The sequence below is a fragment of the Lolium perenne genome, chromosome 6, assembly GCF_019359855.2.
Source record: "Lolium perenne isolate Kyuss_39 chromosome 6, Kyuss_2.0, whole genome shotgun sequence".
Lineage (NCBI taxonomy): Eukaryota > Viridiplantae > Streptophyta > Magnoliopsida > Poales > Poaceae > Lolium > Lolium perenne.
The window spans coordinates 22,672,992-22,691,564 of record NC_067249.2 but is presented as its reverse complement, the minus strand read 5'-3'; the positions used below and the strand labels follow the sequence as shown (position 1 = coordinate 22,691,564).

Below are 18,573 nucleotides of genomic sequence, written 5' to 3'. Positions count from 1 at the left end.
GGTTTGGGGAATAGGTCGGAAGTTTGTGGTGTTCTAGCACACGAGAAGAAGGAGACCCCGAATTCTCTCTTCTTGTCACAAATCAAATTTGGAGAGCCAAGAATGGAAAGGTTTAGAATGTTGATGAATATGCCTAATAAGTTTGTGAAGAATTGTGAAGTAATGAGTGATGGTCTTGCATGCAAGGACTAAATGTGAGTTTGAGGTGGAAGGGCAGAATGCACACATTGATGTTGATGTTTTTGAACCGGATTGTTGCAAATGGAGGCTGACGGGCATCTACGGAGAACCACAGCCAGAGCATCGATCAAAAACATGGAGACTCATGTGTACGCTTCACCACCAATTAGATCCTCTGTGGTGTTGTGAGGGCAATTTCAATGAGATTATCTGTAGTTTTAGGAACGGCGACCCGGATGACAAGCTCCAAAATGAACATCTAAGCATTGCATGGTGTTCTGTGACATTTTTCCTTTTATTCACTGCACACGGTGCAACTGAATGGACAGAAGGAGGCTATGTAACATTTGCTGCCTCTGTTCGATCCTGGACCTGCTTAAACGTCGCCGGTGGGGATGGCGATGCCGCTCGCATCTGTGCGTTCCAGTGAGCCCACCAACGCATGGGTCAGTGGCATCCGCGACGGAGATCTCGACAGGACGTAGTCACCCACCATGGGTGCCCGTGACGGCGACCTGGAGATGACCCTCTCATTCGACCCGCTCGTCGAGCCTCCATTCCTCAGCGGCGATCGTGCCAAGATGTCTGCGCAGATCGTCGTCGATGTAGGCCGCTCGGGCGACAATTCACAGGGACGCAGCTGTGGCAACTGCGGCGGAAGAGAAGCCTCGCCCGGTCGCACGCGCTCTGGCTCCGGGTGTGCACGGCACACCGGGCACGACGCGTGCGCGCGTAGCCAGGGGTCGACGCAGCTGCTGTGGAAGAAGTGCGTGCACGCCGGCAGCACGCGCACCACGTCACCGTGCTCCAGCTCCTGCAGGCACACAGCGCACTCCGCCCTCCCCTTGCTGTTACTGCCCTGGGGCGACGGCGTCGCCGCCCGCGGCCCGTACGTGAACGTGGGGAGCGCAGCGATGTCGTGCATGCTCAGCCCGAGGTGAGGGGTCGGAAGCGGCTCATCGTCGTGGCGAGCGCGCCGCTCGGATCGGCAGCGGCGGTAGAGCAGGTACAGCAGGACGATGGCGAGGAGGGCGATGCTGATGGACAGCAACAAGAGGTTGCAGCTTCTCCGGGAAAGCCTGTTTCGAGGAGAAGCTTGGGCGGCGTAAGCCGAGGACGGCATGGCTGCGGCTAAACCTGACGCGCCCCGCGCAGTCGACTTGCCGATCGAGGTACAACAAGTAGGCGCACTGCTTATAGCGATCGATCTGCTTATAGATACATGTGTATTGAGATCGTGCTTGATCACTACTCTCATCCATTCAATGCCGCGACAGACTTGCAAAACGCTCTCATTTCCCCCCAAACCGCTCTAAGGCCGCTACAGTACCTGCTCCTCCTCTCCTCCTCACCGGGCCTCTCCCTCCTCCTCTCCGCCGGAATAGCCGGCCGGAGATGGAGAGGAGATGGCGCCGGGCTGTATATTACTAGTATTAGCTTTAGTCTTGGTCCCGTTGTGGCGTTTGGCGTTGATGCCGGGAGGGAGGTGGTGGATCTGAGCAGCCAGATCTGGCACCGCAGCGTCTTCTTCCTCGACCTCATGGAGCTCCGGCGGTCGGAGCCGAAGGTGTGGCGGCGGAGGGAGATGAGGATCTCCATAAATAAGGCTCGCTTTGGCGGATCTAGTGGCTGCATATGCAGCGGCAAGCTGCTTCTTCTTCCTCGTCGTGGTGGCGAGAGGAAAGAGTTCTTGCTTGCTGCCTCTGCCTGGCCGTCGGATCCGCAGCAGGGAAGCTCGTCGGCTTCTTCTCGGAGGTTCTCCACGGCGCCGCTGTCGCCGTATTCTATGGCTGAATGGCAGCCCCTCCACTGGAGAATTTCTACGGCGCCTCTGTCGCCGAATTTCCTGGCCGAAGGGCGGCCTCTCCATCCTCGTGCGGCGGCGACATGCCGCCCTCAAGGCAACAACAACCTCCGAAAGGCGCTTCTGCTAGCTCGGAGGCTCTCCAATCTCGACGGAGTTAGCTCCCATCTCTGCGTCCCAAGTGGTTTCGTCCCCGGCGACGCAGAGGTTGACTCCGGCGAGATCCGTCACGGTGAAGGAGGAGCTGGACCTGATCGCTTTTGCATTTTATTTCAAGGTCCTTTGTGCAATTTGTGTGGGCCAGTTTGTAATTTCCCGGTTCTTTTAGGCCTTATCTGTAATTTGTACCTCGCCGCTGATAATATGAAGCCCTAGGTCCTTCGGGACCTTTCCTTGTTCAAAAAAAGATCGTGCTTGATCCTAGCTAACAGACTTCGTGTAGAGAGAAGAGATGTGGTTCATAGAATAATGAGTCATGGTCGCCGTGGGAGATATAGTAATGAGTCATGAAAGGCATTTTCCATCATTAGACACATGCACCATCGATGGGGCATTATAATATTGAACTAAATTCTCATCGTTGTGTGCGACCCTAAATTTTCAAAGTATTCAACCGTGGGATAATTATTCCAGCAACACTAAAATGCAGTCAAATTGTACTAAAATAAACAAAATACTCCCTCCATTCAGAAACTGATGTCTATCTAAATACACATGTATCTAGGAGCGTTTTAATGTATACATACATGTGAATCTAAATAAAGGTGAGACATCTTTTTCCTAACAGATGAAGTATGTAGAAAAAGATGTTACAAAAAGCTAAAATGGTACATACAAATAAAATTTCAAAAATTAATCTTATACACCTGCTTGACTGCGGAAGGTAATTATATGTGGACTAAATTATCTAATACTAGGCAGCTAGCTCGTATACTACTAAAACTCAGTGTAGAATCGACCCAAACGTACTACATCTACAATAGCTAAACATTTTCATGGATTCATCATCGTAGCCAATCAAGTTAAATCCATTACTCCGATCATAATGAATCTCAGGGTTTTAGTTGAAATTTGAACTAAATTAAACTAAAAACCTAACACTTATTATATATGGAATGCAGTACCAAAAATAGCTACATGCATGGTGCATTGCCATAGTGGCTAAAACCAGTGCAATTAACGGATCGACGGTCAATCTAACAAAGCTAATCAACGCATCATGGATGTCTCAAGACGAGATATTGCATCGCTGCAAGGTACATTACCATACTTTTGTTTAGAGATTAGAGCATAGCCCTCCTTTAAATTAATAAAACCATTACAGGCAAGTTGTTACAGGTGCTGAAAACCAGCTAATAGGAGACGAAAAACGACAAGCAAACAAGAAAAAGAAATAAAACACAGCTTGAGCTTCCAAACCATTTTCTAGCCTTGCGATCCGATTGAAGAGGCACCAACGCTGGTGAAGAAGACCGCCAATGAGGGACTCGCACCATTGTCAACCTCCAGAGGCCAAGCAAAGCCCAAGCACCATTCGTTTCCACCTCCATAGAAAGCTCCATGCTTTTTCGCCCCGGATCGGAGGGCTCCGCACCTGTGTGAGGTAGACATGTCTCCGTTAGCATGCATGGAAATTGGAAGTTGTTGTCAGGGAGAAGGACTCCGAGCACTCGCCTCACCGTGCGGCCACCCCCGCAGGCAAAACCACAACACACCACACCGAGCTGCCAAGTGCAGGCGAAGACGATACCTACCAACCACCGCGAGCTCATCCACCCAATCCAGCTATCTCAAAACGGCACCTCCAATGAGGGAACTGCAACAGAACACTGCCGACATCCAAATCGAAGTTTTGGGTTTTCACCCGAGATAGATAGGGCAGGGAGGGAGGGGATACAACCTCGATGTAACCTTAAAGAAGGAGAATGGTATCATCGGTGTTGTCGATGTCATGGCCACCATCGTTAGCCAAGGGCTTCCCCCAGTCCAGAAGCCACATCTGACCATACCCACCAACCACCGGAGGTAAGTCCGGGGCCGGGGAGGTGAGACGAGCACCGTAGGGAGGTAGAGCAGCACCATAGGGAGACCTGTTGGGGCGGCCTTCGCACCATTCCCATGCCCGCTACCCCTTCACAGCCCACGCGGCCGAACAAGGTGGACTGCAGCACCAGCACCCACCGCCAAGTCGATGTCGCACCACCCCGTGCGCAAGGCCGCCGCCCTGGATCCATGGTCCCAGCCCGCTCGTCAGTGAGCACCCAACCACTGGTGATACGTCCCAAACGTATCTATAATTTTTGATGCTCCATGCTTGTTTTGTTACAATTCTTATATGTTTTATGTGCTCTTTTCCACAGTGTTAGTTCCTGTTTTCTGTTGTTTTTGTGTTTCACAAAAGTTGTACATGAAAGTTTCTCGGAATTGGACGAAACAAAAGCCCAGAGTCTTATTTTCCGGGACGAAGACGGAGCCAGAAGGACATGCGCAGGAGAGCTGCCACGTCGCAGTACATAGGGCAGGCGCGGCCCCTCCCTTAGCCGCGGCTGGCCCATGTACTGGCGCCTCGTCGCCTCGTTTTCTCTGCCCTTCCGCCTATTTATTCCTCGTATCGGGAAAACCCCAGGGACCCGAGCCTCCATCCACGAAAAGTTCCGACACCGCCGTCAACCGAAATCCTAGTTCTGGAGGGTTCTGCAGTCCATCATGGCACCCTGCCGGAGAGGGAAATCACCACCGGAGGCCTCTACATCTCCATGTCTTCATCCGAGGTGATGCGTGAGTAGTTCTCCATGGGACCATGGGTCCATAGCAGTAGCTAGATGGCTGTCCTCTCCTTGTTGTGCTTCATGTATAGATCCTGTGAGCTGCCTAACATGATCAAGATCATCTATTTGTAATTGCTACATGTTGGTTTGATGTGGATCCGATTTATAGAGAGATTATTTTGGTTGAGATTATGTATTATGTTATTATGATCTTGTTGTTATCACCAGAATTTGACCGAGTCAGAGGTGGGCCGCGATCAAGATGGACTTGAAGATTATATACGGAAGAAATACGTGAATCGGCCTTATATGCAAAGTTTGGGCTAGTTGGCCCTTGTATCTGTAACATAGTAGATTACGTGTCGGTTAGTTAGAGGTTGTCTCGTGCACGATGGGGATTATTCCCACCGTTAGAAAGTCCCTTGGACTATAAATATGTATCTAGGGTTTATGGAATAAACAACAACCAACGTTCAACCACAAATCAATCTCGGCGCATCGCCAACTCCTTCGTCTCGAGGGTTTCTACCGGTAAGCATCATGCTGCCTAGATCGCATCTTGCGATCTAGGCAGCACAAGCTTGTTATCGTTGTTCATGCGTTGCTCGTACTGAAGCCTTGTTGATGGCGAGCAACGTAGTTATCTTAGATATGTTAGGGTTAGCATTGTTCTTCGTATCATATGCTATCGTAGTGCAACCCTTGCATGTCTAGCCGCCCTTACACCTATCTTAGGTGTAGGGGCGGCACCCCGCTTGATCATTATTTAGTAGATCCGATCCGTTACGGTTGCTCCTTGTTCTTCAAGGATTAGTTTAATATCTGCAATAGTTAGGCCTTACAAAGGGTTGGAGGATCCAGCGACGCGTAGGGTGTCGTTTGCTAGTCCCAGACAGGATGTTCCGAGGATCAACCTCGTGTTGGTTTTTAGGCCTTGTCTAGGACCGGCTTACGATCACCGTACGTGACCGCGAGGCCCAATCGTGAGTAGGATGATCCGATTATGCGGTGAAAACCCTAAGTCGTCGTAGATCGCTTTAGCTTTATCTTGATCAAGCAGGACCACCATATATTCGTGCACCTCGTACGAATCATGGGTGGATCGGCTCCTTGAGCCGATTCACAGGATAACCTGAGAGCCGATCGAGGCTCGTATTTAATGTTTACGTGTATGCCATGCAGGAAACTAAGCGAGGCATCTCCATTACCTTCCTGACCAGGTATAGGTCAGGTGGCACGCCCTTGCACCAGCATCGGACGTGTGTACTAGAGGCTTTGCGGGCCGTCGCTCGGAGGGACCAGGGCCAGCCGCAGCCCTAAGTCGTTCCCGGCTCTACTGTGTTGCCCGTCGCTGCTCACCGGTGGGTTTTGACCGCAACACATTCTGGCACGCCCGGTGGGACAAGCTTCGGCATCAACCACATCGCCATCTACATCTGAGATGGCGGACAGCACTCCAGTCACGTACGAGGATCTGACCGACGAGCTCAAGAATAAGTATGACGAGGTCAAAGCAATCCTCGAAGCCGACCTCATCGGCTCTTTCCACAGAACCCGTTCCCATGGCATCAGGTGGAAAGGGTTCTCACCTGAAGGCGCGCTCGATGGAGTGGACCTGTCCGTCCCGTCAGAAGAACGCACCAGGTCCCTGCGTCAGGAGATTGGCTACATGGTGACTCACTCGCTGCATCGCCATTCTGAGAGCCTGGTGAATACTTTGGAGCGTGTCGCTTTTCGGATGATACAGGAAATCATGAGGCACCAGTGCTCTCCGTCAGGACCAGCTCTCGGGACTTACCAAGGAGAAGTGCCACTCCAGTCCCGTCCACCATTGTCATTCGCATTGGAGGCACCGGAAGTGCCGAATTCACCGGCATGCGCCGTTGACATGGTTGAAGACAATTACCCTGGGAGGTGCCAGCCAAGATACTCGTTCGACATCAACATGGTAGAACTGGGGCACCGCCCTGATAAGGGTAGAGACGAGGGCAGCTGCTCTCATAGCAAAGATAAAGAGGAGGCTGCTCCACGCGATCGGCCCCGACACTGCCAGAAGATCCTGGTGATGATCAAGATGAAGGCCGATTCTAGCGATCGGCCCGTATTATCCGTACCACCTGCTCTCCCAGTATGTGGCGTCGACCTCACAGGTGACGGAAAGCTAGGGTATGGGTTTACATCGGCTAATGAGCTAGAGGAAGTCGACATCGGTCCTGGGGATAAGCCGCGACCGACTTTTATCAGCAAGAAGTTAGATCCCCAGCTCAGGGGTCAGATGATAGCTCTGTTAAAAGAATACCCAGATTGCTTTGCATGGGATTACACAGAGATGCCTGGGTTGGACAGGAGCATCATTGAACATCGGCTCCCCCTTAAGAAAGGATTTCGGCCGTTCCAACAACGAGCACGTCAGATGAGGGCCGAAATCCTGGAAGAAGTCAAGAAAGAGATCGAGAAGATGTTGGCCGCCGGGTTCATCAGGCCATGCAGATACGCTGAGTGGATCTCCAGTATCGTTCCTGTAGAGAAGAAGGACGGCCGCTGGCGTGTGGCCATCGATTTCCGAGATCTCAACAGAGCCACTCCAAAGGACGAGTATCCAATGCTTGTGGCAGAAACATTGATCAATGCAGCTGCTGGCCACAAGGTGTTGAGCTTCATGGATGGCAACGCCGGCTATAACCAAATCTTCATGGCTCCGGAAGATATACACAAGACCGCATTCAGAGTACCAGGGGCAGTAGGCTTGTTTGAATATGCAGTCATGACCTTTGGGTTGAAGAATGCTGGTGCAACGTACCAACGAGCCATGAATTATATATTTCATGATCTGATCGGTAAGTTGGTGGAAATCTATATCGACGACGTGGTAGTCAAATCTGTCTCCATGGAGGGACACTTGGATGATTTACGGCGCGTACTAGACCGAACTCGGAAGTTCGGACTGAGAATGAATCCGAAGAAGTGTGCTTTTGGTGTGACGGCTGGTCAGTTCCTAGGTTTTCTGGTTCATGAACGGGGAATTGAGATCGGCCTGAAAAGTCAAGAGGCGGTGCGCACCATGCAGCCGCCCACCACGAAGAAGGAGCTCCAACGTCTCATCGGCAAGATCAATTTTGTCCGACGATTCATCTCTAATCTGTCAGGACGAATCGAGCCATTCATGGTGCTGGTGAAAACTAAATCTGATGACGAGTTTCACTGGGGGGCAGAACAGCAGCAGGCGTTTGATGAGATTAAGCGGTATCTGACGACGCCGCCTGTGCTAGTCCCGCCCCAGCAAGACAGGCTATTCTACATCTACTTGTCAGTAGCTGACACGTCTATCGCTTTGGTGGTGGTGCAACTCTACGAGGGCGTTGAAAATGTCGTTTTCTACCTCAGCAGAAGGATGTTGGACGCGGAGACAAGATATCCTGAGGTCGAGAAACTTTGCCTCTGCCTGTTCTTTACCTGCACCAAGCTTCATCACATCCTTTTGACGGCAGAGATCATCGTCATATGCAAATCGGATGTTGTCAAGCACATGTTGTCGGCCCCTGTTTTGAAAGGCCGACTTGGTAAGTGGATGTTTGCGTTGTCAGAGTTTGATCTCCGGTATCAGCCCGCGAAAGCAGTCAAGGGACAAGCGTTGGCCGATCTTATAGCTGAACGGATCAGTACCAATATAGCAGCACTATCTATACGTGCATGGGCTATGTTCTTCGATGGATCGGCTTGCGACGATGGTTGCGGCATCGGCATTCTGCTCGTGTCGCCTCGGGGGGCAGAATACTCCTTCTCCATCAGATTATCTACCCCTTGCACCAACAATGTAGCAGAATATGAGGCAGTACGCAAGGGAATGGAGTTGCTACTGGAAGCCGGGGCAGAAGCAGTAGAGCTTTTTGGAGACTCCAAGTTGGTGATTAACCAGCTCACGGATGAATATAAGTGTGAGAGTGAATCGCTTTTCCCATATTGGATGGAATGCCGTGAGTTGATGACACAGTTTCGGTACATCAACTTTAATTGGGTCCCAAGATCCCAAAACACCGAGGCCAACAATCTCGCACAAATGGCGTCAGGCTATATAGATATGTCTGACGGATCGGAAGTTCAGGTACAGTTCCTGGAACAGATTGATTGGAGAGCCGAAATCTTCAATTACTTAAAAGATTCGGCTCGGGGGGCACCTAAACGGATAAGATACAAAGCCATGAAGTATGTCCTCATAGGAGACGACATGTTCTACAGGACGTTGGAAGGGTTACTACTCAAGTGCCTAGGACCAACTGAGTCTAATCGGCTCTTACATGAGGTGCATGAAGGCGCCTGTGGAACTCATCAGTCGGCTCATAAGATGAAGTGGCTAATCAGGCGATCAGGGTTTTATTGGCCCACTATGCTTGAAGATTGCTTCAATTACTACAAGGGGTGCCAAGCGTGCCAGATGTTCGGGAAGATTCAGATGGTACCAGCATCAGCGATGAACCCTATCATCAAGCCTTGGCCGTTTCGAGGGTGGGGCATGGATATGATCGGCAAAGTCCATCCGGCGTCGAGTAAAAAACATGAATGGATTTTGGTTATCACAGATTACTTCACCAAGTGGGTGGAAGCCGTCCCTATGAAGAAGGTGAAATCAGAAGATGTGATCAAGTTCGTGAAAGAACACGTCATTCATAGGTTCGGGATTCCCCAAACTATCACGACCGATGGAGGTTCGGTCTTTGTTTCTAAAGAATTCAGAAAGTTCTGCGATGACATGGGGATTAAACTGATCCGATCATCTCCATACTATGCTCAAGCCAATGGGCAAGCTGAAGCGTCCAATCAGAGCTTGATCAAGCTGATCAAGAGGAAAATTGACGAGAACCCTAGGGATTGGCATGAGAAGTTATCAGAAGCTTTGTGGGCCTACCGCATGTCGTGCCATGGAGCTATAAAGACTTCGCCGTACCAGCTTGTCTATGGACAGGAAGCCGTATTACCTTGGGAAATTACGGCTGGATCAAGACGTGTCACGTTTCAGAATGATCTGACAGCTGAAGAATATGCAGCTTTGATGAGTGACACTATTGAGGACGCAACAGAACTTAGGCTTTGGTCGTTGGAGAAGATTAAGGAGAACAAAGCCAGGGTAGCTCGTGCCTACAATAAGAAGGTTAGACCGATGGAGTTTCAAGTTGGTGATCTAGTATGGGAAGCTGTGTTGCCGTTAGGAACCAGGGACAAGGCATATGGCAAATGGTCTCCTAATTGGCACGGTCCGTACAAAGTCGTCCAGGCCTTGAAGGGTAATGCATACATGCTGGAACAGTTGGACGGCGAGAAGTTCCCAGTAGCCGTCAATGGTCAACACCTCAAGAAGTATTTCCCAAGCATGTGGGATGATGGGCAGTAAGGTATGGAGGCCGATTTTAAATCGGCCAGTAAAAAAAAAAATCAAAGCCGATGCGCAGACATCGACTTGAGAAAACATACGATGTATGGGTATCGACTTCAGAATAATAAAGCCGATGCATTGCTATCGACTCTAGAGGGACAAGCCAGAAATCATGATATTTGGGATGAATCTCCTAGTGGCTTGCTGAGGAGTTCAATCTGATAATTTGGACGTGGTTTGGACGAGATTTAGACCTGTTGGACCGCGTGTTTGGGCGACGGCTTGGCCTCAGATCGCGTTTGTACTGCGAGCCGATGTCCTGCTATCGGCTCCCTATACGACGACTTCGTTCTACGATCGGCAAAGTTAACAAGGAAGCGAAATTAATTTTCTTAATAGAGGGATTTCTTACAAAGAAAGAGCCGATTGCTCAGAAAAGAAGGGGACAAAAGCCGACTGCTACTACTAGTCCCTAATCTAAGGGCCGTTGCTGCCCTCGTCGTCGCTGCTGCCGGCACAGCTGCTGATAGGCTCCTCATCGGAACTCCCGTAACCTTCTACGGGAGCCTCATCTTCCTCATCGTCGTCATCGCTGTCGTCGTCCCACCAGGTGCGGAGGCGCTTCGCTGGTGGGTAACCTTCGAGGGAGTCGTCGTCGTCCTCCTCCGCTTCTTCCTCGGAGGAGGTGAAATCATCCCAGGAGAAGCGGTCGTCCTCGCTCTCTGCCTCCTCCTCCCCGTCGACGAGGAATTGAAGGTCGCCCTCTCCGTCGGTCAAGGATTTGTCATCCTCGGACCAAACGAAGGAATCGTGTTCCTCCTTGTCCCACGACGTTGGGGCGAGAATGTCCTGCGCCGCCAACGAGCCCCACTCCGGCGTCGGCTCGCGAGATGAGGAAGAGTCAGAGAAGACCGACGAGGCGGAGGAGGAAGAAGAGGAGGACATGGCTACGGGAGATTGAGGGTTTTTTGGGTGCCGATGGCCGGAACAGAGCAAAGGGATGAAGTGGCAAACTGCTCAGAGCGGTTAAATAAAGGGGATATAGTAGAGATTCAATGCCACAGCAGTTTCCGAGGAGGCGGTGCCCAAAGACAACGGTCAGATCACGCGGAATAGTTGAAAGGACAAGGCATCATGATGAAGAATACTGCGATGGTTCTGCTCTGCCACGACATGACCCGACGAAGGAAAAACAGAGTGATTTTGGAATTATCAATTCCAAAACCAGGGGGGCATGTGTTATCACCAGAATTTGACCGAGTCAGAGGTGGGCCGCGATCAAGATGGACTTGAAGATTATATACGGAAGAAATACGTGAATCGGCCTTATATGCAAAGTTTGGGCTAGTTGGCCCTTGTATCTGTAACATAGTAGATTACGTGTCAGTTAGTTAGAGGTTGTCTCGTGCACGATGGGGATTATTCCCACCATTAGAAAGTCCCTTGGACTATAAATATGTATCTAGGGTTTATGGAATAAACAACAACCAACGTTCAACCACAAATCAATCTCGGCGCATCGCCAACTCCTTCGTCTCGAGGGTTTCTACCGGTAAGCATCATGCTGCCTAGATCGCATCTTGCGATCTAGGCAGCACAAGCTTGTTATCATTGTTCATGCCTTGCTCATACTGAAGCCTTGTTGATGGCGAGCAACGTAGTTATCTTAGATATGTTAGGGTTAGCATTGTTCTTCGTATCATATGCTATCGTAGTGCAACCCTTGCATGTCTAGCCGCCCTTACACCTATCTTAGGTGTAGGGGCGGCACCCCGCTTGATCATTATTTAGTAGATCCGATCCGTTACGGTTGCTCCTTGTTCTTCAAGGATTAGTTTAATATCTGCAATAGTTAGGCCTTACAAAGGGTTGGAGGATCCAGCGACGCGTAGGGTGTCGTTTGCTAGTCCTAGACAGGATGTTCCGAGGATCAACCTCGTGTTGGTTTTTAGGCCTTGTCTAGGACCGGCTTACGATCACCGTACGTGACCGCGAGGCCCAATCGTGAGTAGGATGATCCGATTATGCGGTGAAAACCCTAAGTCGTCGTAGATCGCTTTAGCTTTATCTTGATCAAGCAGGACCACCATATATTCGTGCACCTCGTACGAATCATGGGTGGATCGGCTCCTTGAGCCGATTCACAGGATAACCTGAGAGCCGATCGAGGCTCGTATTTAATGTTTACGTGTATGCCATGCAGGAAACTAAGCGAGGCATCTCCATTACCTTCCTGACCAGGTATAGGTCAGGTGGCACGCCCTTGCACCAGCATCGGACGTGTGTACTAGAGGCTTTGCGGGCCGTTGCTCGGAGGGACCAGGGCCAGCCGCAGCCCTAAGTTGTTCCCGGCTCTACTGTGTTGCCCGTCGCTGCTCGCCGGTGGGTTTTGACCGCAACACTTGTATGCTCTCCGTTTCTAGCAGATTGTCGGGGGGAAGACCCCGGATAGGGCAATGGACGCGGAGCAGCCGGCTGGCCGCTGGCCGGCTCGCGGCAAAGGCCGGCTGAGGAGCAGCCGGCTGGCGCCGTGGCCGGCTGGTCCGGAAGCCGGCTGGCTCTAGGTCCTAGTCGGCCTGGCTACGGCCACCAATGCTGTAGCTGGGCCGGCTTCTACAAGCCATATCCGACTGGGGTTTGTACCTCAGACCGACTCGAGGCTGGCGAGTCTTGCACTGGAAGGAACCGGGTTGGTGATCCGGGTTCCTAAAGTCCACGCTGACTCCATCTTCCGTAAAGCACGGGGCACTGTGGAGCAATAGTGCCGCGCGATGGACAGGCCGTCAGGGCTTACGACGATCCGTACTGGCTACAGTGGCTGACGGCGACAGGGACACCTCCTCCATACCGCTGACCGTGGCAGCCGGATGGGACAGGCCACGATGCCTCAACCACTCCTGACGTCACCGCCTCGGGAAGGAGCGGAAGCCGAAGCCGGCCCAGCCGGCCAAGAACTATAGGGTCTTATATGTAAAGTGCCGGTGCCTATATAAGCCGCACTACCCCCTCTCGTGCAGGGGATCGATCATTTATTGCTTTGACCCACCTACGGAGCTGCCCTGTGAGAGAGACCATAGTCTTCCTTAGCCTCTCAGGAGCAGCCGGACACAGCTCTAGGAGCACCATTGTATTGTGTGATCATCATATACACTCATAGCAGGAGTAGAGGTTTTACCTCCATCGGAGGGCCTCGAACCTGGGTACGTCGCCGTGTCGCTCGTGCCCATACCCGCATCCGGATACCGCCGTGAGATCCCTCAGGAACCACATCGATTAGCCACCCCATGGCATATGCCGTGACGATACCACGACATTTGGCGCCCACCGTGGGGCCTTCAGCATCCTCGGCCGGTGTCTTCATCCGGACGGGCCTCACCATCACCACCGGCGAGCGAGTCGCCTGTGCTTGATCTGGAGATTCGGCTCCCTCAATCGCGCGCCGACAACGCTGGCTGCTTCGCTGACCGGCCTTTCCCAGCCGGCGGCAGCGTCATCTCCTTCGGTGGCTTCGACGTCTACGTCGCCACCGTCGCACCACCGCGCTACCCGCGGCAGGTGCTGCGCTGCGCTAGCCCTCCTCCGCGAGCCGGCAGCAGCGCTCCCGCCGCCCCCGCCGTCGTGCAAGTCATGATGCCTGGCGATGAGCTCCCCACCAAGAACCCGCGCATGCGCGGCCCCCACTTGGAGCGCAACATCGACCCCAACGCCTCCGGCTCAGGCCCGAAAGCGCCACCACCACCGTCCCGGCTGGATACAGTCCGGGCAAACCGAGCACCCCGCTCACGCCCGGTGCAGACTCCCACCGCCATCGAGGCGGACTTGGAGGCGCACCGCCAGCTCCTCCTCAAGCAAACCGAAGAACTGGCTGCTGCTAAGCGCCAGATGGAGATCACCCAGCGCGAGTACAACCGCGCCCACGGCCTCACTCCAGGCGGCGACGAGCCAAGCCGAGCTGGCCACATCCGCCGCAGGGGCCGCGACCTTGGCGCTGAGATCGCCCGCGACGGCGCTCCTTCGCCGGCTCCGTCCGCGGAGCTACCCGTCTACAACACCCCCCACAACACCAGCCGCGCGGCAGAAGCCGCCCCAGAACAGCGGAGCCGCCTTGAAGGCGAAGAGTTACGCCGCTGCACTGTGCGGGTGACCGAGCTGCTCAACGCAGCCAACAGGCAGATCGCCGACCCCACGTAGGTCAATGCCCACAGAGCTTCTCACGCTCGTGGAGCTGCAGGCAACGACAGGGAAGGCGCCAGGGACACGGCCGAGTCCTCCTCCCCAGCACCAAGCCGGCACCATGATTCCCGGCCACGCACAGCTCGGGCCGGCCAAGCCAGCCGAGCGGCAGCAGCCGCAGCCGGCCCCCTCCAAGCCGGAACCAGGAGCAAGACTCCGAGCCCCGCCGTCATCACCGAGCGGCTCCAAGCAAGCGGCGCGCGCCAGCCGGCACACTCCCGGCTGGGCCCGCGCATCGAGCCCGCCGACGCCCGAGATCGCCTCGACCGGCTGGTCGAATCCCGCATCGCGGAAGAAGAAGCTCCAGCCGGCCCAAAGTGCTTCGGGCCCCGCATCGCCAACGAGCCCACACTCGAAGGCTTCACGCTCCCCGTGACACCCCCAAGTACGACGGCACCGCCAAGCCGGAGGACTGGCTGCAGGACTACTCCACCGCAGTCGGCATCGCCAAAGGCAACAAGCGCTGGGCCGTGCGCTACTCCCCCCTGATGCTGGTCGGCTCCGCCCGCACATGGCTCAACAACCTGCCAGCTGGCAGCATAAACGGCTGGCTTGACTTCGAAGCGGCCTTCATCAGCAACTTCACCGGCACCTATCGCCGGCCGGGTCGCCCCCAGCAGCTCGAGATGTGCAAGCAGGGCCCCGACGAGACGGATCGCGCGTACCTGACGCGTTGGTGCGAGATGCGCAACTCCTGTGAGGGCGTGCACGAGATCCAGGCCATCGGCTTCTTCATGGGAGGCTGTCGGCCCAACACCATGCTGTGGCACAAGCTGCGCCGCAGCTGACCCCAAGTCGATGGCCGCCTTGATGGCCATCGCCGACAAGTACGCGCTGGCCGAGGAAGCCGGCAAGGCGTCGGGCCGACGTTTCGCCGGCCCCCACCAGAAGGGACAACAACAAGCCGACCGAGGGCGCCTCGCACGGCAGCCGGCGGGACAACTACCGCGGCAAGCGTCACAGCGACCAGCCGGACCGCCGGTACGGCTCCGCCCACGTGGCCGCCGTGGCAGATAACGCGGCAGGCGGCAGCCGCCGCCAGAAGCAAGACCGGCAGTGGAAGCCGAAGTACACCTTCGAGCAGATGCTCGACTCGCCATGCAAGTACCACAGCGGCAAGAACCCCTCCAACCACACCACCCGCGACTGCCACTTCATGAAGCGGCTGACAAGCGGTGAACCCCTCCTGCCTCCCCCCCCGCCTCCACCAGCCGGCGGGCCGGGTGGCCAACCCGGCGCAGAGAACGCCAACCTCGAGCACCACGAGGCTAACCAAGTGCACCATGCCGGCCGATATTTGGCCGAAGACGCCACCTACATCATCTTCACCTCCGAGCCCGAGGACAGGACGAGCCAAGAGCGCCGTTCCCTCGAGGTCAACGCGGTCATACCGCCGGTCCCCAGCACCTAAACCGGTCGAGCAGGCCATCACTTTTGATCGCCGCGACACACCGGCTGTCCTGCCGGCCGGGCAGCTACGCCATGGTCCTCGACCCCACCATTGGCACAACCCGGCGCAGCGTGCGTTTCGCGCGTCCTCATCGACGGCGGCAGCAGCATCAACATCCTCTACCGCGACACCGCCCCGCAAGCCGGGCATCCCAGAGGCCGAGTTGCGCCCCACCCCCACCGTCTTCCATGGCATCGTGCCAGGCCATTGCTGCCAGCCGATCGGTCGGATCACGCTGGAGGTGATGTTCGGGAAGCCGGACCACTTCCGCACCGAGAGAGTCGAGTTCGAGGTGGTGGACCTCGTGAGTCCCTACCACGCGCTCCTGGGCAGGCCGGCCCTGACCAAGTTCATGGTGGTGCCCCACTATGGGTACCTGAAGATGAAGCTGCCTGGCCCCAAGGGGGTCATTACCGTAGCCGGCGATTATCGTCGCTCCATGGACTGCGCCACGCAGAGCTCCAAGTGGGCCCAGACGCTGGTCATCGCCCCCGAGAAACAGCTCATCCACGACGCCGTCGCGCTCGCCAAAGCCGCGCAGCATGCAGACATGCCGGCTGCGGGCAACCCGGCTGGGACGACTCACTTCCAGCCGGCCGACAACACCAAGAAGATCCTGCTGGACCCGGCGCAGCCGGACAAGTTCGTCACCATCGGTGCCGGCTTGAACAAGAAATAGGAAAGCGAGCTCACCAGCTTCCTCCGTGAGAATCGGGACATCTTCGCATGGACTCCAAGAGACATGCCGGGTGTGCCGAGGGAGTTGGCTGAGCACCACCTCCACGTCCGGCCTGAAGCCAAGCCGGTGAAGCAGCCTCTCAGGCGCTTCGCCGAAGAACGAAGGAAGGCCATCGGTGAAGAAATCGCCCGGCTCCTAGCTGCCGGCTTCATCATGGAAGTGCTGCACCCGGACTGGTTGGCGAACCCGGTCCTGGTTTTGAAGAAGAACGGCTCCTGGCGCATGTGTATCGACTACACCAGCCTGAACAAGGCGTGCCCGAAGGACCCCTTCCCCTGCCGCGCATAGATCAAGTCATAGACTCGATCGCCGGCCGTGAACTGTTGTCTTTCTTAGACGCCTATTCAGGCTACCACCAGATTCCTTTGAATCCGGCCGATCAAATAAAGACTTCGTTCATTACCCCGTACGGGGCTTACTGCTACACGACTATGCCGTTCGGCTTGAAAAATGCAGGCGCCACCTACCAAAGGTGCATGCAGAAATGCTTGCAGGATCAAATCGGCAGAAACGTTCACGCGTACGTGGATGATGTCGTTGTCAAGACCAAGGAGACGACTACCCTCCTTGATGACCTGAGAGAAACCTTCACCAATTTGAGAAGATTCCGGATGAAGCTCAACCCGGCCAAGTGCACATTCGGCGTGCCGTCTGGCCAGCTCCTTGGCTACCTCGTCTCTCAGCGAGGGATCGAAGCCAACCCGGACAAGATCAGTGCCCTGGAGAAGATGGAACTGCCGCAGTGCCTCAAGGACGTCCAGAAGTTTGCTGGCTGCCTGGCCTCCTTGAGCCGCTTCGTCAGCCGGCTGGGGGAGAAGGCACTGCCCCTGTATCAACTAATGAAGAAGGCGGACAAGTTCGTCTGGTCACCGCAGGCGGATGAGGCCTTCCGTGACTTGAAGCGCGTGCTATCAACCGCGCCAATCCTTGCAACGCCGGCTTCAATGGAGCCGATGCTGTTGTACATCGCAGCCACCAACCGGGTGGTTAGCGTTGTCCTGGTGGTGGAGCGCAGAGAAGCCGGCAACAGGGAGCAGCTGGTTCAGCGCCCAGTCTATTACCTTAGCGAAGTGCTCTCCCAGTCGAAGCAAAATTACCCCCACTACCAGAAGGTCACCTACGGCGTCTACATGGCGGCCAAGAAGCTGAAGCACTACTTCCAAGAGCACCCCATCAGGGTGGTTGCCACAGCACCCTTGGCGGAAATCATAGGCAGCAAGGATGCCAACGGCCGGGTTGCCAAGTGGGCCCTGGAGCTAGCCGCCCACACCATCCTCTACGAGCCACGCACAGCCATCAAGTCGCAGATCCTCGCGGACTTCTTCGTCGACTGGGCTGAGATGCAGTACTTGCCGCCTGTGCCGGATTCCACGCATTGGAAGATGCACTTCGACGGCTCGAAGATGCGCAACGGCTTGGGAGCCGGCATCGTCATCACCTCTCCCAAGGGGGACCGGCTGGACTACGTCCTGCAGATCCACTTCGCCGCATCCAACAATGTGGCGGAATATGAAGCGCTCATTCATGGGCTGAAGCTGGCCAAGGAGATTGGCGTGCGTCGCATACTCTGCTTCGGCGACTCCGACTTGGTCATACAGCAAGCATCTGGCGACTGGGACGCGAAGGACGCCAACATGGCCTCATACCGCTTCCATGTCCAGCAGCTATCCGGCTTCTTCGACGGCTGCGAATTCCACCATGTGCCACGAGCAAACAACGAAGCGGCCGATGCCTTATCCAAGATTGGCTCAACCCGGCAAGCCATTCCGCCGGGTGTCGCCTTGGCGGTTCTCAAGAAGCCGTCCATCATACCGTCACCGGACTCGGATTCAATATTCGTGCCGGCTGACCCGGGGGCTAACAAGCCAAACCCGCCGGCTAGCATGCCGAACCCGGGGACTTCTCAGTCCAACCCGGGGGCTTCATCGCCCAAGTCGGGGGCTAACAAGCCAAACTCGCCGGCTAGCATGCCGAACCCGGGGACTTCTCAGTCCAACCCGGGGGCTTCATCGCCAAACTCGGGGGCTAGCA

At 54.8% G+C, this 18,573-nt stretch overlaps 1 protein-coding gene across 1 annotated transcript; it reads right to left on the bottom strand.

Annotated features, from left to right (window-relative positions):
• Positions 1-556: 556 nt before the first annotated feature.
• On the bottom strand, positions 557-1,303 carry LOC127310690 (RING-H2 finger protein ATL8-like). Its single transcript, XM_051341340.1, has one exon. It carries the CDS (start codon positions 1,301-1,303, stop codon positions 557-559), a length of 747 nt encoding a protein of 248 aa, XP_051197300.1.
• Between the last annotated feature and the right edge of the window lie 17,270 nt (positions 1,304-18,573).

What these genes read in the sequence shown, in the direction of transcription:
- LOC127310690 (XM_051341340.1), bottom strand. Translation starts at nt 1,303, where the DNA reads ATGCCGTCCTCGGCTTACGCCGCCCAAGCTTCTCCTCGAAACAGGCTT.